Below are 23,212 nucleotides of genomic sequence, written 5' to 3' on the forward strand. Positions count from 1 at the left end.
CTTTGCCGCATTCAGTAACTGAATTGTAGGGGAGGCCTTGTATTTCTTGATCGGTCACGAGAGGAGGAGCAGACAAGCCGCGGGATTTCCCTCTAGATCAACATTTGACAGATGTTTGACCATGCCGGTCACCTCCCGCCGGAATGATCCGAGCCTGGGACAGTCCCAGAAAGTGTGTAACATCGTTCCCTCTGCGTTGCCACATCGCCAACACAGATTAGGAACTTGAGGGTAGAAATGATGCAGGGTGGTGGGCACTCTATACCATCGAGTCAGAATTTTGTAACGGGTCTCTTGGACTCTGGTAGCTATGGAGGACTTCTGGGCAAAATTCAGGATCTTCTGGGAGTCGGAGAAATTGGTATCCAGGTCCGATTCCCACCTGGAAAGGAATAACGGGACAAAACCTTCCGCCGATAAAAATCAGTAAGGTGTACATTGTCGAAAGACTATGGCGGACCGGCTCCCCCCTGTGACAAATGTTTTCCAATTCCACGAGCTGATGAGAGATGCCCGGGACCCGTGAACACCTGCGAAGAAAAGTATGCAGCTGACGACCACTCCAAAAATCCAACGGGTGATCTGCGGCAGACACCCTGGCAGAGGAAGAGAGTTGGCCGTTCGAACCCAAGAAGTCACAGAAATGAACATGGCCGCTCGCCGCCAGTCGCTGGAAGTGAGGGTTCTGAAGGCTGGGTTCAAATTCCGGATTGCCCAGAATTGCTACCATAGGGGAGGGCAATGGTGACACTGAGGAATGTCTAAAGGCGTCCCTAGCCACCAACAATGTGCTGCCTAAGGATCTGTAAGAGTTCTGGGCAGAGATAGAGTAATCCATGGCCAACTCTTGGCTGTGCCGTTGGAGTTTTCTATTTTCGTGGCCACCCAGTGTTTCACCTCCTCGTGGCAGTGCCAATCCACCAGTCTAGTGAGATGTGTCCCCCTGTAGTAGGCTTTCAGATCAGGGAGGCCCACTCCACCCCTATGTTTTGGGAGGGCGAGAAGTTGAAATTTGATACGGGGCCTGTGATGAGACCAGGAACATAGAACTATTGTTACAATGTTTATACTTAAGTTCCACTGCTAAAGAATGTATGTATGTGTGTGTATATGTATATATATATATATATATATATATATATATATATATATATATATATATATATATATATATATATATATATATATATATATATATATATATATATATATATATATATGTGTATATGTGTATATGTATGTATATATATATATATATGTGTATGTATACATATTATAAAAAAATTGATCAATCCTCAAGTAATGACTGACTATCTGATTTCTTGAGGCCCAGAAATGTCAGGACAGTACAAATATCCCCAAAATTACCCCTTTTTGGAAAGTAGACATACCAAGGTATTTAGGAAGAGGCATGGTGAGTTTTTTGAAGTTGTTGTTGTGTTTTTTTTTTTTTTTGTTTGTTTTTTTTGGCATAGGTTTTTAGAAAAACATTTTTTAACATACTGTTACCATATAACTGGTCTGGCAGTGATCAGGGACACTGACTGGTGACAGTACGAGAAAAAATAAATACTTTTTTCTTTTTTTTTTTCACTTTTTATTCTATTCTATTTTATTTATTTTTTTTAACACGCTTTGACCAGAGCAATATAATGTTTCCATTGTAACATTTTACTACTCTTGGGAAGTGATCAGTATATATATATATTTTTTTTTACGCATTATGTTTGCGTATAGCAGTGCATTACATTACTATATGCAAGAATTTTACTGAATGAAATTGATTCATTCAGTCTTTTGTTGTGATTGGTCAGAGCTAATCACATCGGTACAGGTGGGTTGTGATTGGCCCAGTCTGTACCATGTGATTTCACTTATCAATCAGAGTTAGCAACACAATTGTATACAATGGATGGCTTGAAAGGAAGTCACCCATTGTATAAAACTGTCATGTGACCTGCTGTGATTGGTTACAGTGTTCACATGGTACTGGCAGCGGGCAGGTACAGTGATCAGTCATCAGCTGTGTCCAGTGGACGCAACTGGTGACAGATCACGTTTCTGTGCATGGGGCGCCATCCAGGAGGACGTCATATGCTATACGCCGGGCAGAAATCTGTTAATATGTGGTAAAGAGACAGGCTGGCCATACATTATACAATTTTCTTATACATTTTCTTTAGATTTACCTTCAACTGTGTAGTGCAGGAGCCCGCCTGATTGCATACGAGTTGAAAGTTTTTCGATTTACTATAAACATATATTAGGAGGTAAAACCTAAAAGATTTTAAAAGAAAATTGTATAATGTATGGCCAGCCAAATGGGGGATGGGGGGGGGGGGGGGGGGGGGTGAAGGAAGTCTGCAAATATTCGTAAGGGAATCAAATTCGAGGGAAAAAATGGAGAGAAGTTGATGGAGAGAAAAGTGTGCAGGAGGAGCAGCAGGAAAGAATTGCCTGGGAGCAAAAGAAGGGGTGGGGGGGAGCGCCTCTCCCACACCCACATGGTTCAGCCAGGTCACAATATCATTGAGTCTTCAGGTACAGTCAGACTGAAAGCAAAGTCCTGTTTATGTTCACTTGAGAGCAATCCAGGGATCCCAATCCTTAAAGAGTAACTCCACTTTTGTTGAAAATAAAACATTCCGCTCTAGGTGATGTATGTACATTGCCACGATTTATTGGTTTGCGCAAAATTAATAGCGTCTACAAAATAGGGGGTAGATTTATGGCATTTTAATTTTTTTTTACTAGTAATGGCGGTGATCAGCGTTTTGTTTTTTATCGGGACTGCGATATTGCGGCAGACACATCGGACACTTTTTGACACATATTTGGGACCAGTGACAATTCTGCAGCGATCAGTGCTATAAAAATGCACTGATTATGATGTAAATGTCACTGGCAGGGAAGGGGTTAACACTAGGGGGTAGGGGTGCAACGGATCAAAAAACTCACTGTTCGGATCGTTCCTCGGATCAGAGTCACGGATCGGATCATTTTCGGATCAACAAAAAAAAAATATCTCCACATCACCCCCACTGTAATATATCCACATCTCCCCCACTGTAATACATCCACATGTCGTCCCCCCCCCCCACTGTAATACATCCACATGTCCCCCCCCCCCCACTGTAATACATCCACATGTCCCCCCCCCCCACTGTAATACATCCACATGTCCCCCCCCCCCACTGTAATACATCCACATGTCCCCCCCCCCACTGTAATACATCCACATGTCCCCCCCCCACTGTAATACATCCACATGTCCCCCCCCCCCACTGTAATACATCCACATGTCCCCCCCCCACTGTAATACATCCACACGTTCCCCCCCCCCCCCCACTGTAATACATCCACATGTCCCCCCCCACTGTAATACATCCACATGTCCCCCCCACTGTAATACATCCACATGTCCCCCCCACTGTAATACATCCACATGTCCCCCCCCCCCACTGTAATACATCCACATGTCCCCCCCCCCCCACTGTAATACATCCACATGTCCCCCCCCCCACTGTAATACATCCACATGTCCCCCCCCCCCACTGTAATACATCCACATGTCCCCCCCCCCACTGTAATACATCCACACGTCCTCCCCCCACTGTAATACATCCACACGTCCTCCCCCCACTGTAATACATCCACACGTCCCCCCCACTGTAATACATCCACACGTCCCCCCCCCCCCCACTGTAATACATCCACATGTCCCCCCCCCCCCCCCCACTGTAATACATCCACATGTCCCCCCCCCCCCCACTGTAATACATCCACATGTCCCCCCCCCCCCACTGTAATACATCCACATGTCCCCCCCCCCCACTGTAATACATCCACATGTCCCCCCCCCCCACTGTAATACATCCACATGTCCCCCCCCCCCCACTGTAATACATCCACATGTCCCCCCCCCCCCCCACTGTAATACATCCACATGTCCCCCCCATTGTAATACAGCCACGCGCCCCCCCCCCTCCACTGTAATACAGCCACGCGACACCCCCCCCCCCCCCCCCTCCACTGTAATACAGCCACATGTCCCCCCGCACTGTATACATTACAGTGCTGTTAGTCTGACAGTGTTAAGAGAAGCCGGCGCCGCCAAGCCAGCCGCCGGACCCACGAGTTGAGGGCGGGGTGATGACGTCAGCACGCAGCTGAGCACCGCCGGGTGTACCAAGATGGCCGCGGCTCCGGAGCTAGGCCGAAGCCGCGGCCTTTCCTAAAACCCCAGGCCGCGGAGCGCTCCGCGGATCGCGGGTGTGCCGATCCGAACAGCCTGGCCCGTTCGGATCACGGATCGGTGACGATCCGTTGTACCCCTACTAGGGGGCAATCAAGGGGTTAATTGTGTTCCCTAGTGTGTGTGTTCTAACTGGAGGGGGGATGGGACTGACTAGGAGACATAGATCGGTGTTCATACATAGTATGAACACATGCTCTGTCTCCTCTCCCCTGAGAGAACCGGGATTTGTGTGTTTACACACACAGATCCTGGTTCTCGCTCTGTCACGAGCGAACGCGGGTGCCCGCCAGGCACTCGCATCGGCGGTGAGCCGTGGGCGCGCGCCCCCTCTAGTGGCCAAAGGCGAAGCGATGTAAGTTATTGTTGTTGCTAGGGGGGGGGGGGCAACCTGCCGCCGTACAACGGCGGCTGGTTGGGAAGGGGTTAAACTGACTTCATCTGCTGATCGAAATTCATCCCTTTGCTCTGTACATAGATGAATAAACAAAAAGAAAACAATGTTTCTTTTTATCTTTCTGTTTCAGCCACTGAGCAATGTTGTTGATAAACATTGCCAGGCTGCTTTTTTTTTTTTTTTGACCACTCCCAATTACTGGGACTTCCTTTTACACTTGACAGCCATCAACAGTGGAACCCAACTGACAGCTGAATAAACTATCGGTTGTTAAGGACATGGCAGCCCCGCTCCTTAGTAAACGGTAATTGCTGGATTATTATTTATTTATTTTTCTTACATTTCAGTTGTCAGACAGGGAATCCCGCTGACAGCTGAAAGAACCAAGCCTGAAAGTATCGGGTATCGGAGCATTTGTGCGAGGATCTATACTTGTGCAAATGCTTAGTATCGGCATTGGTGCAACTTTAGTATATGTGAATGAGATGCTTATCAATGTCTGCTAATATTAAAGTCGAATTCCAGTCAAACCCCAACTACTCTTCAAAATACCCCTCCTCCCCTATTTTGACTGACCTGTGTAAGAAAAGATCTGTATACCTATCTATTTTGAGGCCCCTGCAGTCTGCTCACATGACCCTTCCCCTTGGCAGCTGCAGGGGAATAGAGAGAGCACTTTACAATGGCTGGTAAAGCCTGGAGCAATGACGGCACCCATAGGGTTACTATGGCCCATTTGTAGTTGGGGTAATTAGGGATTATATATATATATATATATATATATATATATATATATATATATATTATATATAAAATATGGGTGTGCAGTAGGGTGGATTGCACATGACTGCATTGAGGTAATGCATGTTATGTGCGGTTTGTGCACTGCCATTCATTCTGAATGGCATCCTAACGCATGTACATTGTGCTCTGCATTGCTTGCTAAAAATGTTGCATACACCTTTTTGTGCAGTATGGTGTTTTAAAGGCAGCCCATTCAACTGAATGGGTTACCTCAACACAACACATGTTAATTCATGACAGATGCAATGCACCAGGCTGTAATGGTGTGATTGGGTCTTAAGTGAAAATGAATGGGTGGGGTTGACCCTAATAAAGGGCTATAATATAAGTGTACTTGTATTAATTTGTTTTTTAAAATAAGCCAGAAATACTCTGGTAAGAGTTTGACATGTAGCATTGCTGGTTGAACTCGCCCATATTAAGGTCAATGAGACTGAGCTTTAACCATGAGCCAAAGCCTGCAGTTGTGATGCAGTCAATACAAATTCCCCATTGGGATTGGGGGGGGGCATGCAAGTGGTAGTAAAGTGATTTATTTATTTTTTAACATGTACCTACAGATAAGGCTTACCTGTAGGTACAGTGAATATCTCCTAAACTTGGTGTGTTTATGATATATTCACACTGGATACAGCCAGTGACGTCACCAGCGCATGCGCTCTGAGGGTCCGGCATACCATGCTGGACCTTCAGGGCCCCGTGCCTGCTGCCGAGGGCCCCCGCGCGCATGCTGTGTGGTTAATTGGTGTTTTTTTTCATGTAGGAAATGCATGTTTAAAGACAATGTAGTAGTGTCCCCTGGATGGATGGCCTGTCATATTCCCCATTAAATCTGTTTCTTTCCCCCAAAGAGTCTGTTAAACAAAAGTGTGCCTGTGATTTGAATGCCATGAATAGAGCAATATACATAAGAGGACATTGATTTTCTGACCAGGATATGTTGGAAGTGATTGCGGCATGATGATTCTACAGCTCCTTGTAAAATTGGAGCAGTATGTATTGGGCTCTTGTACAACAGGATTTCCTAGAGGAAATTCTCGCGGTGATATGCAGTACTTTGCATACATTCTCAGTTGCACTTATCTACACTTTGTAGTGTTTTCAGAAATTAAATTAAAGTACTTTTATGTACCCAAAATGGTCTACGCAAACAAATTTGACCTTTTTTTCTAAATGTATTTACAAATAAGCAGAAAAGTCTTGATTGCTTAAGTATTCACTCCCTAATATCCTCAAAACTGATGAGAGGTATGAAATGCAGGCGCTCTGAGGCTTCCCAGCTCTCTGTATACCCTTTACCTGAAAACAACACATTTCTTTTGACCCATCGCACTATGATGATCTGCCTCACTGGCCAATAAAAATGTATTCATGTCAGGACGGGCAGGCAAACTTAGGCACTACGAGAAACGACTATATCATTCTGGTGAAACAGAAGATACTGAAAGTTACAGGTATGTGCAGGCACCTTGTGCCCCACAAAGCTGGGCTTGATTGGAAAAGTAATAATTGTTTAAATCACACACAAGGTCATGTCTGGATTGAGTAAAAGTGGGGCATGGTTTTTACAGCCATGTGACCAAGGAAACTCCATAGAAATTGTTGGCTTTTAGCATTTTTAACAGACAAATGTTAGTTCTTCATTCAAGCAGTTCATACAGATAATGGCAATACATGAAATACAATTTTCGTTTGTAGCAGAAATGACACTTTAGGCATTTTGTATAACTTCACATCAGTCTTTTGAAGTTTTTGGTCGCTCTATGCAAAATTTCTTCATTTGCAAGATATTTGTGATTTTCCTCACGGGAACTGCCCATTTCAAATCCATGCAACACATCTTGGTGTGATTTTAAAAGAGAAGTATGGGAATCTCAAAAAACAAAACAAAAAACATACTCACCTTGATGGCTGCGGAACCTATCCCAGCTGCAGGTGTCCCTCGCTGCCTCTAAGACTAAGAACTGAGCGATTAAACACCGCTGATTGCTCAGCTTTCAGTCCTAAGTTTGCAGAAAGCTGGTGACTGTCCATCATGGCTCTGCCCCTCTAGTGCTCACTGCAGTGTTTGGCATGTGAATGTGGCGGGAGCGGCTGTCTCAGGCTCTCAGTGGCTCGCTGAGAGCCTGATCCAGCTGCCGGTCCAGGTTTCTGGGCGGATCCTGACCAAATGATCAGAATCTTTTTAGAGCCTGGACCGTGTCTGAGACCTCAGCTGACAGCAGGCTTAAGTCGACTGTCTGTTGAAAATGGGTCACAGGCTTGCAGAACTAACTTTAACTAACTTCAATTTTCAGACAGATGACAGAAGTGCCATTTGATATTCTGCTGTCCTGCTGCAGAATAAATTTCGGGCCAATCGCACACCTCCTCCCTGATGGTATGGCATGATGGATAAGTTTGTGCCTGTATTTCTCAGCAGTGAGGACACCATTGATCCTGACTAAATCTCCATCTCCATTTGCAGAAATGCAGCCCCAAACTTGCAAGGAACCCTCACCATGCTTCACTATTGCACTGCTCTCCAGCTCTTTGCTAACAAACTGCCTTTTGCTTCAGCCGAACATTTTACCTTTTCATTTCTCAGTCCAAAGCACCTGCTGCCATTTCTCTGCAGCCCGGTTCCTATGTTTGTGTATAGTTGAGTCCCTTTAGTCTTGTTTCCATGTCCTATTCATGAAAAAATAGAAACTGTTGATGAGGACAAGGGGCTTCTCCCCACAACCCTGGCTCGGTGGCTGTGGGGGCGCCGGGGTATACCTTATCTGAACCCTGCCCCCCCCCCTTCATTTAAATGAGTATGGGGTAATGTCAAAGGTAAATAAAAACACACAAAAAAGGTTTTGATAAGTTGTTTTTATTAAAAAAAAAATAAAGAAAATAAACCTGTCCTCCAAAATAAATCCATAGTCAATCACGATGAACATTGACCCACACGAAAGCCCTCTCCCCAACAGAACACCAATGGTCTTGTCACTTCCTGCATGACCACTCCACTTCCCCCGTCACTGGGTACCCCCGACCATGATGTCAGTCAGACCGCCCCCCCTTGACCTCATAGGGGCCAGTGTCACCTGCTATTTGCTGCTCATTTAGAGAAGCCTTTGTATTTTGTGAATGTGTTCACATAATACAATTGCTTCTGTGAATTGGCAGAGAAGGTGAGGAGCAGACATAGCAGCTGCAGTGACTCTCCTGTTCAAGATGCATAGTTCAGAAAGATCAGTGTCGCTCTCCCAAAACTACAGCGATAGCTGTCTTCCAGGACTGGCTAAGCTATTTTGGGCTATACTTCTATGGATTACAGGAGTGCAGTTCGTTCTGACCTGTGACCCATTTTCAGATGTCAGCAGGCTAAAGGTAACTGTCAGCTAACTTCACTCAGCCGGTCCAGGTTCAGGAAAGATGCTGACTTTACAGTCGGCATCCACCCAGATGCTTGGACTGGCAGGGGTGCTGGGAGACTGAGCGAGCCACTCCCTCCCCTCCACAGTTCTGTGCTCCAGTGAGCACTGGAGGGGCAGAGCCAGTGACTGACGTTCACAGATCTCTGCTCAGAGCAGAGGGGAGAACTGAGTGATCAGCGGTGATTGATCTCTCAGTTCTCAGTGCAGAGCCGGCGGGGTACAGATGCAGCATCAGATTGATGCTGCATCCATCTAGGTGAGTATAAGAGTATTTTTTTTGTTAATCTCACACTTCTGTTTTAACTCATTAGCTTTTTTTTTTTTTTTTTTTTTTACAAAGGAGCTGAATTCCTGGAATTGATCTGATTTTGTTTTTTCACAATTTCTTTTTTTGTACTTTTAGTAGTTATTTGGGGAGTAATAGCTATGGCTGTAGGGATCACAATCAGTCTCCTGCAGTTTGTTCCAATTCTTCAACCATGCCTATAGCATGTCTGCAGTTTTTTCCCATCTCTTGTAAATTTGCAGTTTCCGAAAGTCCTCTGTCACATATACTGACTAAAATGTGCAGCCCTCAGGTAATATCAGGGACAAAATATGACACCCAATTACATCTAGTAAATTCACCACTATCCATCTACAGAGACTGGGAAGTTGCCAGTTGTGTAGATTCATGTTTCTTTATAGGAAGGAGATGCCAATAGCTGTTCAAAGGGAAGAGATGTTGCGGGAACGTTTAGTTCCTCAGATACAGAATGGAGACCATTTTGGGGGGGGAGGGGGGGGGGGGAGTCCTGTAGGGTTACTTTGTGACGATTGTCCAGTGGGGAATAGGACTTGGTAGCACAGGCACAGAATATACATAAGCCAATCAGTTCAAGGATGCTTCTGTACAAAGAGGTACATGGCAGTACCTTGTCTACAATTACACGCCCCCTCCTCCTTGGTATGTTACTAAAAACGTTTAAAAAAATCTGTTTACAAATTGTTAAATTAGTGGAGGTGTGTGCCGTCTCCTGAGTAGCTGTTATTTACAATTTACACTTCCGTTGAACACAGTTTCACTTTTGCTATGCTTCGGTGCTCTGACAGCAGACTTGCAGCTCACCTATACATGAGCCAACCTGGTCACCCCTCCTATCCCCTCTATTTTGTGAATGAGTTCACATTGAATGGGGTATTGGCCAAGAAGAGAAGAGGGTCAGGCAAATTACAGGACAGCTTGTGTTTAAGAGCTATACTATTGGGGTTTAACCCTTTCGCTGTCGGAGCCGTTGGTTTTTTTTTTTTTTTTTTTTGCACACATGCTTTAAATCATTTTTTCAACTTTCCATCTATTATAGCCTCTGCCCATGTTTTTCACTTTGGATAGTAAAACATTTTTTTTTTCGCCAGTAAATGCCTTATACAGCCCAAACAACTTGTCTGGTCATTAGCCTAGGCCAGTGTTTCTCAACTCCAGTCCTCAAGGCGCCCCAACAGGTCATGTTTTCAGGATTTCCCTCAGATGAAACAGCTGTAGTAATTACTAAGGCAGTGAAGCTGATCAAATCACCTGTGCAAAATAATGGAAATCCTGAAAACATGTCCTGTTTAGGCGCCCTGAGGACTGGAGTTGAGAAACACTGGCCTAGGCTAATGACATCATGCACAGCTCTCTCATGCACAGCTCTCTCACAGAGAGAGAGTTTGCCAGGGAGGGGGGATGAGTCATAAGAGGGCCAATGAGAGCTGCAGAGCTGGAGGTGTGTGTGTATCCAGGAAGGGAACAGACAGCAGCTTCAGCTGCCCACAGTTAAAATGGCTGCAGCCAAACTTGGTAGAGGGAGATTTCTGCAGCATATTTGGCAAGTACAGAATCACAGTATGTATGCAAAGTGGTTGGAGGGAAGCTTCAGAATGGCAAAGATGTTTTTATTACAAATTATGTGAGCAGACTGCAGTTCCTCCTTTAAATCATTATAGGTCTGAAGATTACATAAAACCCCCCAAACATTATCTATTTTCTGAACTCTGAAACCCTAGAACAAGGGTTATTGAATTAAAATTCATGAAGGTCTGATCAGAAAAATATTCTGCAAGCAGAGGTCCAAATTGCAAGTTTGTGCAACACCTCAGGTCCTTCACATCCCAGCCCCCCTTTTCTTATATCACAATTCCCTCCTTTTGTCGGTATCCTCTGCCCTCCTTTACAGCATCCCCTTCCCACAGCAGTGTGCTCTGTCTCCTTATTCATATTGCAATTCTGCCCCCCCCCCCTCCCCATTCACATTACTGTCCCCTCACTGCATACCTCCCAACCGTCCCGGATGGCCTGTGAAAGTCCCACCGTGGGAGGTCTGTCGCGTCCCGGGCACCTACATTCCGGGACAATGCAATGTCTCGGAATTTCCCCTTTGGCCGATCTGATGCCCCCTAAAAAATGCCACTGCATCACTGCTGTCCCTCACTGCCCACTGTACTTCTGGCTGAGACCCGCTTTATATTCCACCCCCAGACGCTGCCTGGATCACTGCCCAAACAACTGGTTGCTAGACACGGCCTGCCTGGCGTCTAGCAACCAGTGACATCACGACGAGGAGGAGAGCGGAGCCCCAGTATTTTGAGCGAGCCGGAGGAGGATTCCTCCTCCTCCTCCTGCTCATGCCTAAGCTCCACCCCCAACTCCAGGGCTTCCCTGAAGGCTGTTCCTGCCTCTGGAAGAAAGGTAGGAGAAATGCTCCCTCCAGTGCCCTGAGGACGCTCATGATCACTCTGCTCCCTCCCATACACTTCCCCCCCCCCCCATCAATCATGCTGTACAGTCCCCCCCATACTGCCCTCCACTACCCCCCCTCCCATTATACTGCCCTCCACTGCCACCTCTCCCATTTACATTATACTGCACCCCCTCCCATTATACTGCCCTCCACTGCCCCCCACATCATACTGCCCTCCACTGCCACCCCTTCCATTATACTGACCACGTTGTCTGTCCTACTGACCACGTCTGCTGCACCCTGTATATGGCTCACCCCAGAACGCTAACCCTGCCCCCCATTACCGCGCCCCAATAGCTCTGTCCCCCCAATTTACATTGCTGCCCCCTGTCCCCCCTATTCACATTACTGCCCCCTAGCTCTTTCCCGCCAATTTACATTGTAGCCCCTGCAGCTCTGCCCCCCCCCCCAATTTACATTGCAGCCCCTACTCCTCTGCCCCACCCTATCCACATTACCACTCCCCTAGCTCTGGCCCCCCAATTTACATTGCAGCTTCCCCCCCCCATTCACATTACTGTCCCCCCAGCTCTGTAGCCCCAATTTACATTGCAGCTTTGCCCCCCCTATTGACATTACCACCCTCCCAGCTCTGTTCCCTCAATTTACATTACCGCTCCTGCCCCATCACTCTCCTACTTCAGGTGTGGAGCAGAGAGCCAGAGTAAAGACAGCTCTGGATGGAGGGCGGAATCAGCAGATGTTGGAGTTAACTTTTCAAGTTAACCACCAGGTGACTGGTTGCTGGGACCGCCCTGCATCCTAACAACCAATCACCGACTGGTTAACTTTGACACCTCCTGCACCCTCCCTCCATCCTAAGCAGCAGTGCCTCCTGGTGATCTAGCCTGCCTCTCCTCTCTGCTGTGATACTCACAGCTATGACGGTGGCTGAGGTGAAAAACCGGCTCCTAAATGGCGGGACTGCGGCGTGCTGGATGGGACAGTGATGCGTGCTGGACTTGGGCCATGGTCCGCCATTTAAGAATGCCTGCCCTAGAGAATAAAATAGTGGTAGTTACAATTTTTTATGTCTCACAATCTTACCACAAAGGTTGAAAAACAGCACATTTTAGGGCACACAATCATATTTTTGGTAAAATGTAAAAGATGAGGTTGCACCGAGTAAATAGATACCCAACATGTCAAACCTTAAATTGATTGCATAGGATCCTTTGTTATATAAAAAAAAAAAACATGTCATACTTGCCTCCACGGTGCAGCTCGTTATGCACAGAGTGGCCCGAACATCCTCTTCTGGGGCCCCCCGGTGGCTCTTGTGGCTCTTCCCCGCATCAGATAACACCTTCGGAGAAGCGCTCTCCCAAGGGGGTTACCTTGTGTGCGCGCTCCCGATTCCAGCATTTGCGTCCACAGACATGAATGATGGACTCAGCCCCGCCCCCCAGCGGCCGCGTCATTGGATTTGATTGACAGCAGCGGGAGCCAATGGCTGCGCTGCTATCAATCCAATCAAGAGCCAGGACCCTGTGGAGAGAGGGACAGCGCGTCCCCCCCGAACAGATGAAGGGGCTCAGGTAAGTAAAACTGGGGGGCCGGTGACTGCCAGGTGTTTTTTCACCTTATTGCATAGGATGCATTAAGGTGAAATAACACAAGGGTTTACAACCCCTTTAAATTTGCATGCTGCCATGAAATGGCGACAAACTTCAGTACCCTATATTTTCCATAGGTGAAACTTGAAAAGCCCCTCTATAGGTCATCAGTATAGTGTTACGGCAGAGGTCTGGTGCTAGAACTATTGCTCTCAGTCCGGCATGCGCAGCGATATGTAACGTGTATCGCAAGTGTCGTTTTCATGTGTAGGCGCCTGACGTGTGCGTTTTATGTTCGTACGTTAGTATTTGTGGAGGTGGGGGTCCTCATTAAAAAAATTTATAAATTGGGTGGGGGATATTGTGCTTGGGTGTAACTTTAATTTGTTTACTATTAAAAAAAAATGTTTTTTCTTTTTTTCTCACCACATGGGAGCAAGGTTCCCTATGTGATGATCTATTGGTGACCAGTCCTCTTTAATGAGACATGCAAGCTCTAAATGTAAAGTAATGCAATGCACATCACATTGCAATACATTCTTTTCTGGCCACGCTGGCTTGGGGATACTGAGAGTATAATAAACAAAGGAATAAAAATCACCACTGCAATAGCCATTTATTGAAATGGAGGATAGGCAAATACATGGAACTATCCCCACTCCTTAATTTCTACACCTGATTACATCAGGTGTGGTCTCTTTGAAGGAAAGGCATATAGAAAAAAAGTTGAGGATAGCAGATCCTCACAGTAGCCTTCTATAGAGACACACCGGGGGTAAAGAAGAATATTATACTTTATTGAAAACAATACCGAGAAGCTGACCCGGACATGACGTCAAACACGTTGCTTCCAGGGTCAGCAACAAGGCGGGGAGGAGAGCGGAGGTGTGTCAGCTCTTCTCTCTCCCCTCTACCTTGAGGCACTTTGAATGTGAGGAATCGTTCCTGCTGAGGTATTATATTCTGACAATAGGGAGATTTCCCCGCTGTCAGAATACACTGATCATTGCTGCCAGCTATAGCTGGTGGTACTGGTTGGGTAGATCGACTTCTGTACAACCAGCCTGCCCATATATGGATAGAAATTCACCCAGTCCTTGCTCCACCATGTATGGCCAACTTTTCACCAGGAATACTATTAAAATAGTTTTGTTTGGGCCATGCAGTCGTTGTCAGTGCTGTATAAAAACTGTATGTACCATCAGCTCATAAGCAGGGGTGGACTGACAACTCATGGGGCCCCCGGGCAGTAGGAGATTATGGGGACACACACACGTACACACACACACACGTACACACACACACACGTACACGTACACGTACACACACAGTATACACAGACATGTTTCTATTGGCTGGGAAGGTACTGGAGAGGTGGGGCATCTATAATCTTGGGATTTTTAGACCAAAAGGATGATGGTAAGGGACATTTCAGAGGCAGATGTAAAAAAAACACAGATTTTTACATACTGTCCCTGGTTTTACTGAGGCTGGCAACCCTGATGGGGCCCCCTAGTGGTCAGTCCGCCCCTGCTCATAAGGACTCCTATTGTCTGTATGTCCATAAGCTTTTATATGCAGTATGAAAAAGATTGTGTAGAAGCTTGCTGGCAGCAAGATCCTATGTAAAAGTGTTGTCTGTACTGCATCTAAAAGCATACATCCCTGAACATGAACCCTTAAGCCTGGTACACACATTAATGTTTTCTTTTTCGTTCAACCCAGTGGGCTGGGCCAAAAAAACTGAGATCGCTGTACTAACTAAGCAATACTAGTGCAGTGATCTCTCGCACTGTGTTTGTGTGTCCTGACAGGGGGACTGTGAGCGCTGATCAGGTGCTGGTTTTCCAGAATGTCCCTTCTACAAAAGCTGGTCCTTAGACTGGCATCTTTTGGAGGGTACAGCTGTACATGTGGTCCGAATGTCGGCTGGTTCCTCCTTTAGAGAAAACATTTGTAAAGTTACTGCAATTCATGCATGTGTATATGCTTGTAAGATCTGAACATGCATGTTTATGTAGGACGTATGTATGTTCAATTATCACCTGTACTCTTAAAGAAGTTCAAGTACTATGTGAAGAATACTCTGTTTGGATAAAGGTAGCTTTTTTTTTTTTTTTTTTCCATTGTTTCATTTAATATACCACCTGGCATTCATAGTACCAGATTCAAATAGTACTATAGTAAAATGTTATATTGAAACATGGTTTACATTAAAAAAAATGGGGCCTTTTACAGCCTAATTGACAGGACCCCTTTGGTCAAACCATATACAATGAAAACTTGGCCCATAATGCACCAGTGATTGTACTGTGAAACATTTGATAGGATAATTTTCAGCATGTACCTCCATCCCTCTCTCTTCCACTGCCAATCAATTGTAGAGGGAGGAGAGGGGGAATAAATTGGAGAACAGATTTAGATTTAATGCTGCACTGGGTCCACAGGCAGCGGCGTACTTAGCATATCTGGTAACCATATCAGATCACTATGTGCGTTACCTGCTGAACAGTCTTGCCAAACAAAGCAGCTTGGCTCTACCCCCTGGCTGTTATCATACAGCAGGTGTTGGTCTCCCAGCTGGGCACCTGTCAGCCCCATAGACTTGGTACTTTAAAAAGAGAAGAAAAAACCCCCAAAAAAACAGTGCTGGATTCTAAACATAATCTGCAGTTTGTTTATTAAAAATTAAATTATGTCGTATACAGCAGAAAACCTACAGTATATACAGATTTCTGCTTTACACTAGACCACTTGATTTTTGAATAAACACTGTGGATTACATATGGACTCCAGCTCTTATTTTTTTCAGTTACCCATTAAACACCTGGAGGTGTGGCACAGCCAGTAAAATGGCACTTATTTTACTCCCACACTAAAACAACCAATATTGATGTCACTTGCAGTAATAGTAAGCCTAAAGTCACACCAGTGGTATAGGCCGGTGCGAATTGTAGTGGCAGGAATCCGATTCCTGCTGCAGCTCTGTATGTCTAGGTGTGGCCACCGACCCTGTTCACTATAATGACAGGTCCGCGGCAGCCGCAGCTATTCGCTGATCTGTGTCCAGCAGCGATCACCGCAGATAATTGACATCTGCCTAAATTGCTGGTGAGAATGTAGCCTAACCCTCAGCATTGGTGGCAGCAATATTACACCTTTTTTTATTAATGGTCCATGGTAGTAGTTTTAACCTACCAGAATTGGTGGTGGTAACTGTAAAAAGTACATTCCCTCTCTCCATCAGCATTGGTGGTCAGCTGGATGGTACAATAGTAGCCCCCCCCCCCCCCAATCCAAGCATTGGTGGTCAGTACCTGGACAACAATATCAGTTATTTTAATTTACCTCCCCAGCATTGATGTACAGTGTTTGTTTACTCTCCTAAATAAACATACCAAGCTCTATTCATTTTGAACGAGGACTTTAGTTCATCTGTTGGGCTGAGATTGCATATGTCTGACATTAGGACTTCTTTCAGTACAGGAATGTAGAGGGCGCTCAGACAACTGGCACCTTGCTGCCACTTTGCATATCGCTTGTGGTTGTACAGGGGTACTGGTGCTACCCCAACCCTCCCTTCCTCTTGGTTTGGTGTCTAGGGTAGAGCTGATGCAGTGCTTTCCCTTTATATCTGACAGGTTCTGGTCTCTGCATCCTCAACAGTAGAGTCACATGCAGCTGCTATGCCCACCCCTCACCACCTCCTGCCCAGTCACAGAAGCCTTTGTTTTATGTGAACTCATTCACAAAATACAAAGGCTTCTCTGAATGGGCAGCACAGGAGAGGGACGGGCATATCTGCTCTCCTCTCACACAGCTTCAAGTGTCTGGTGTCTCCAGCAGAGCCACAAACCTGTCAGGTGTAAATAATACAGAGACGTTCAGGAGGTGACATGCACTTAATTGGACTTCACTCATAGCGTGCCTGCATTTTTTTAAAATATAAATAAAAGTGGCTGAATTCAGTTTAATTAATCCTTTTAGAAAAGTAATACCCTCTTGCCAGTATTTTCTAGGTCATGACAAATAAACCACATTTTCTAGATCATATTTGCCTTTATATGCATTGAATGCATTGAACCCTTGCTTGCAAGTGCAATGTCATTCAGGATTTCTATGATTGCAAACCTGTAAAATATTGCCATTGTGCTAATATTTGTGTAAACATGACTTGATTTTAAAGCTGTAGCAAAGTAAAAAAAGCTGACTTTACCTTACAAGTAAGACACAAAAAAGTAGGGATGCACCGAAATTTCAGCCGCCGAAACATATCGGCCGAAAATGGCCCTTTCGGCGAAAAGCCAAAAGAGAATTTTTGCCGATACCGAATGGGGCGGGGCCTGGGGGGGCTTCCTATATCGTAGAAGAGAGGAGAGTTGCCGCCTGTTTGATTACAGCGCCGGGAATATCACAGCTTTCATTTCAATAGCTGTGTGTTCCCCGCTGCCCGCCGTCACCTACAGCCCCTCCCCCTTGTCCGGGCACCTTGATAGACAGATCACCCATCCAATGGGACGGGTGATCTGTCTATCAAAGTGCCCGGACAAGGGGGAGGGGCTGTATGTGACGACGTGCAGAGGGGAACACACAGCTATTGAAATGAAAGCTGTGATGTTCTTGGCACTGTAATCAAACAGGCGGCGGCAGCTCTCCTCTCCCTTCACTGGCTGCAATGGGGGGGGGGGGGGTCACAGGCTGCACTACTGGGGACACACTATTGGAATCTCTGACCATCTTCTGTACCATCTCTGCAGTCTCTGACCATCTCCTGTACCATGTCCCCAGTCGCTGACCATCTCCTGTATAAAAATATTTTTAAAAACAGTCACTTTCGGTATCGGTGTTGTTTCGGGATCAAGGAAGATTTATTTTCGGTATCAGTTTCCGCACCAAAAACCCATTCGGTACATCCCTACAAAAGTCTTATGCCGTGTACACACGATCGGACTTTAGGGCATACTTGGTCCGGCGTACCGGATTTCGTCAGACAATTCGATCGTGTGTGGGCTCCAGCTGACTTCTTTTTCTCAAAAGTTTGACGGACTTAGATTTGAAACCTGTTTCAAATCTATCCGTCGGACCCGAGTCCGGTCAAAAAGTCCGCTCGTCTGTATGCTAGTCCGACGGACAAAAAACGACGCTAGGGCAGCTATTGGCTACTGGCTATGAACTTCCTCGTTTTAGTCCGGTCGTACGTCATCGCGTACGAATCCGTCTGACTTTGGTTGATCGTGTGTAGGCAAGTCCGTTCATTCAGAAAGTCCGTCAAAGTCCGCCGGGCAAAGTATGCCGTAAAGTCCGGTTGTGTGTACGCGGCATTACTTGTAGCACATTTGACACAGCTGTAACATGTGCTGTTTAGTAAATCTCTGCATGCGCAGACACTGAGTGTGCCATGAATCCAGCACGGCCTGGACATGCGAACCTGGAAGGAAGACTGGCTAAAGATGGATGCCCCTCCAGCGGTGACAGCATGCCGATGGAGGGTTCCATTTTGTAAGTCAGTCATAATGTGCAACTATGTGGTGCATACTAGAACATTCTGGCATTAACCTCCAGGCAGGAATTCTTTTATTTACTACTGCCTAACGTTACAGTGATTTACACAAACGGGTTCTTCTTCTTTTTTTTTTTTTGGGATGTGTTGCAATGGTATTTTAATAAGTTTAAAAAAAAAAACTAAGCTATTGTGTGGAACTCTGGATATCATGCCCAGGGTCTCCTGGTTATCTAAGTGATCACCATTGATTTGAATTTTAAAGCCTTCAATTCTAAAAGAGCAAGAGGGTAATAAATTCTGTTTTACACATTTTATATTGCCGTACTTCCTCACTATATCGTTTGACAAAATATAAAACCCTTTACTTGATGGTTACGTGATGTACTTGAGAAACATGCATTTTTTTTTTTTTTTCTTTTTTGTTAAGATGTCCTTGGTAGACTTAGGAAAGAAGCTTCTAGAAGCTGCTCGGGCTGGTCAAGATGATGAAGTTCGTATTCTAATGGCAAACGGGGCACCTTTTACCACAGACTGGGTAACTATTTTTTTATTCTTTATTTTCATTTTTCAAAAGTACACATATGTCGTACAACCAATAGGCAAGCACAAGCCAATCTACACAGAAAATCCATTCTTCTGCTTCTTCAAAGCCATCATAAAGCAGTACATAATAACATGCATCCAATAACTAGTACCACGGGCTGTGCGGAGCATAAAGCTGGCCATAGACTGTTCGAATTTTGGCCGGTTCAGCAGGAACCAGCCGAGATTTGAACCATGTATGGGCAGGCTGAATGTACCTAAGATGGTCAATTGCTCAACTTTGGTACAGCCAGCCTGTCGGATTTTACATGCCATTACCGCTAGTGGCTGTTATAGCCATTACCAAAATTCACTGTGTTTAACATATTGGCTCCGCAGGAGGGATTCCCACATTATCACTGTCTGTGTTTGATGGAGGAATTGAGCGATTTTTCAGGTTGCAGGAAAAAAAATTGCTCCGTCTATGGCCAGCCTAAGACATTGGTAGCAAGTTCCTCGCAAGCTCTCGATTGTAAAGCCTCCATGCCTGATTGAGACCACGCTTACATGCTGTGTAACTATTTTTAAGACAAAAATGTGGTATCATTTGATTTGCTCCTCTTAGGGTCGGTTCACACATGGGCAACACGACTTTAACACGACTTTGTACCGCGACTTCAACGCGGCTTCAGCGCGACTTTGGCACGACTTCGGCAAATTACGAGGCGACTTCAAGTCGCCTCCATGACGGGCGACTTCGCTGGCGGCCCCCTCCACCGTACCAGGCCGCATGCCCTCAACATGGGGGGTGCTTTGGGGCATGGGGGGCGCAGTGTGCGCCCCCCCCCCCAAAGCACCTTGTCCCCATGTTGATGAGGACAAGGGCCTCTTCCCGACAACCCTGGCCGTTGGTTGTCGGGGTCTGCGGGCGGGGGGCTTATCGGAATCTGGGAGCCCCCTTTAATAAGGGGGCCCCCAGATCCCGGCCCCCCACCCTATGTGAATGAGTATGGGGTACATGGTACCCCTACCCATTCACCTAGGGAAAAAAAGCGTCAATAAAACAAACAGTACACAGGTTTTTAAAATAATTTATTAGGCAGCTCCGGGATCTTCTTCCGACTTCGGGGGTCCTCTTCCGACTTCGGGGGTCTCTCCGCCGTCTCCTCCCGGTGTCCGCATCTTCTGCCGGCTCCTCCGCTATCTTCTGCAGCTCAATTGCTAGCGGTGGTCCGGACTTCTGCCTTCTTCTTTTCTTCCAGAGATGTTGACACGACGCTCTCTCCAGCTGGAATGGTCTCTGAACGCTCCGCAACGGACTTATATAGGCGGTGACCCCGCCCCCTTATGAGGTCACTGTCCCAGGGCATGCTGGGGCTGTGCCGTCATAAGGGGGCGTGGTCATCACCCGGTGACCACGCCTCCTAAAACGTCACAGACCCAGCATGCCCAGGGACTGTGACTGCATAAGGGGGCGGGGTCACCGCCTATATAAGTCCCTTGCAGAGCGCACAGAAACCATTCTGGCTGGGGAGAGCGTCGTGTCAACATCTCTGGAAGAGAAGAGGGAAGAAGATGATCCAGAGGTCCGGACCACCGCTGGCAAAAGAGCGCCAGAAGATAGCGGTGGAGCCGGCAGAAGATGCGGACACCGGGAGAAGACGCCGGAGGGACCCCCCGGAGTCGGAAGAAGATCCCGGAGCTGCCTAATAAATTATTTTAAATACCTGTGTACTGTGTTTTTTTTATTGACGCTTTTTTCCCTAGGTGAATGGGTAGGGGTACCATGTACCCCATACCTATTCACATAGGGTGGGGGGCCGGGATCTGGGGGCCCCCTTATTAAAGGGGGCTCCCAGATTCCGATAAGCCCCCCGCCCGCAGACCCCGACAACCAACGGCCAGGGTTGTCGGGAAGAGGCCCTTGTCCTCATCAACATGGGGACAAGGTGCTTTGGGGTGGGGGGGGCCGCAGCGCGCCCCCCTCCCCCAAGGCACCAAACCCCCCATGTTGAGGGCATGCGGCCTGGTACGGTTCAGGAGGGTGGGGGCGCTCGCTCGTCCCCACCCCCATTCCTGTCCGGCCGGGCTGCGTGCTCGGATAAGGGTCTGGTATGGATTGGGGGGGGACCCCCCACGCCGTTTTTTCGGCGTAGGGGGTTCTCCTCGAGGTCCATACCAGACCCAAGGGCCTGGTATGCCCCTGGAGGGGGAACCCATGCCGGATTTTTATTTAAAATTTGGCGCGGAGTTCCCCTCAAGATCATTTGAGCACAAGTCGCATGCCGAAGTCGGATCATGCGAGACGGCGATCCGACTTTGATCCGACTTCAATGATAATCAATAGGCTGAAGTCGGATCAAAGTCGGATCAAAGTAGTACAGGGAGTACGCTCTGAAGTCGGAGCGACTTCAGTAGTGTCTATTAAGACGTTAGCGTTAACTCCCATTGAAACTATTTCTGGAGCGACTTGAGGACGTACAAGTCGGATCCCAAGTCGCCCCAGTGTGAACCGAGCCTAAGAGCAGCAACTTAATTTGTTCAGATATCCGTTAAAGTTTGCAGTAGTCCAATTGATCAGCGAATAATTTTGACTAAGCCCTTCATTATCCCACCATTCCTTTTGGCTGGATTCACACTGAACTGTTGCATTTCAACGTGTATTGTATTCTGGTGCATTTTATTTTATGTTACTACATGCGGTAAAATCCAGCAGAAAGTGTGAAGGGTGTTTTTAATAGAAAATGTTTACTTGTAAACTAAAAGACAGCATTTCACTATCTCTGCAGTTTAAATCCAGCCTTTACAGTCACATGTGATCTAGCCACCTTCCTTAAAATGGCCTTTTGCACACTGGGCATTTGCTCAAGCTCATTGCGCAAGCATTTAGGTGTGTCAAGTGTTTGAGTGTTATTGGCTTATATTGGGCAGAATATTCATTTATTCTCACCCTAGAAATACATTGACGCTCTTAAACACTTAAACATATCTAGCTTTTTAGGAGTGTCAAGTGTTTTTTTGGGGGGTTTTTTCTGCTTAAAAGTTCCTCTCCTGAATGTGCTTTGTGTGTGTGTGTGTGTGTGTGTGTGTGTGTGTGTGTGTGTTTGTTTGTTTTTTCCCTCTGTGCTTGTTAACGCCTAAGGCTCGGTTCACACAGGGGCGACTTGTCAGGCGACCTAGTCGCCTGACAAGTCTCCTCCCGTTCTGTGCTACGGAACCGTTCTAATAGGAGCGACGCAAGTCGCTCCGACTTAGAAAAAGGTTCCTGTACTACTTTGGGGGCGACTTGAGGCGACTTGCATAGACTTCTATACAGAAGTCGTTTTGCAAGTCGCCTCGGAAGTCGTTTGCAGGTCGCCTCGCTGAGGCGACCTGCAAGTCGTGCCGCCCCTGTGTGAACCGGCACTAACACAGAGATGCTTTTAAAGGCTGAAAAAAAAAAAACACAGAAGAAAAAGAGGCATTTATTAGTGTGCATGAAACCTAAGACTACTGTGTGGAATTTGGATTTTTGAACATCCATATTAGGCCCCTTTCACACGGGGTGAATTCTGTAGTGATCAGCATCTGCTCTGCTCCTGCTCAGACTCCACTGTCTCTTTACACCTGGCTACCTTTTGATCACCAAAACAGAAGAGGGTGGAGTCTCCTGTGTTTTTTTTGGGGTGGGGGGTTGTGGGTTTGATCGGACCTAGAGGTAGGTAGGTGTAAGTGGACAGCTTCCTATAGGTGTGAATGGTCCTTCTGATTAGGTCTGCCTGAAAAACTGACTGGCGGACCTGATCGGAACACCCGTCTGAAAGGGACCTTAAACATTCATCTGTTCCCTAAGTAATGTCCTTTTCAGTCTATTGTTCATGCCAAGACACCTGGCAGTTTGTGGTACAAAATGTCCTAGATTACCAACCGCTCACTGTAAAAGGACATAACTTTCTGGACTTTTCCTACTTTCGAACAGAAATAAGAAATATATATTGGCTCCTACATGCTATTTTGATTTGTTTTTTGT

General features: G+C 46.4%; 1 protein-coding gene across 8 annotated transcripts in view; it reads left to right on the forward strand.

Moving 5' to 3' along the window:
• Positions 1–23,212, forward strand: part of GABPB1 (GA binding protein transcription factor subunit beta 1) — a 108,326-nt gene that overhangs the window by 37,825 nt on the left and 47,289 nt on the right. For all 8 annotated transcript variants that reach the window (XM_073618586.1, XM_073618593.1, XM_073618590.1 and 5 more), the window contains one exon: positions 19,109–19,216. In XM_073618586.1, the coding sequence (XP_073474687.1) occupies positions 19,109–19,216 (108 nt within the window). The remainder of the gene's footprint in view (positions 1–19,108; positions 19,217–23,212) is intronic.

Source organism: Aquarana catesbeiana, linkage group LG03 (genome assembly GCF_042186555.1).
Source record: "Aquarana catesbeiana isolate 2022-GZ linkage group LG03, ASM4218655v1, whole genome shotgun sequence".
Lineage (NCBI taxonomy): Eukaryota > Metazoa > Chordata > Amphibia > Anura > Ranidae > Aquarana > Aquarana catesbeiana.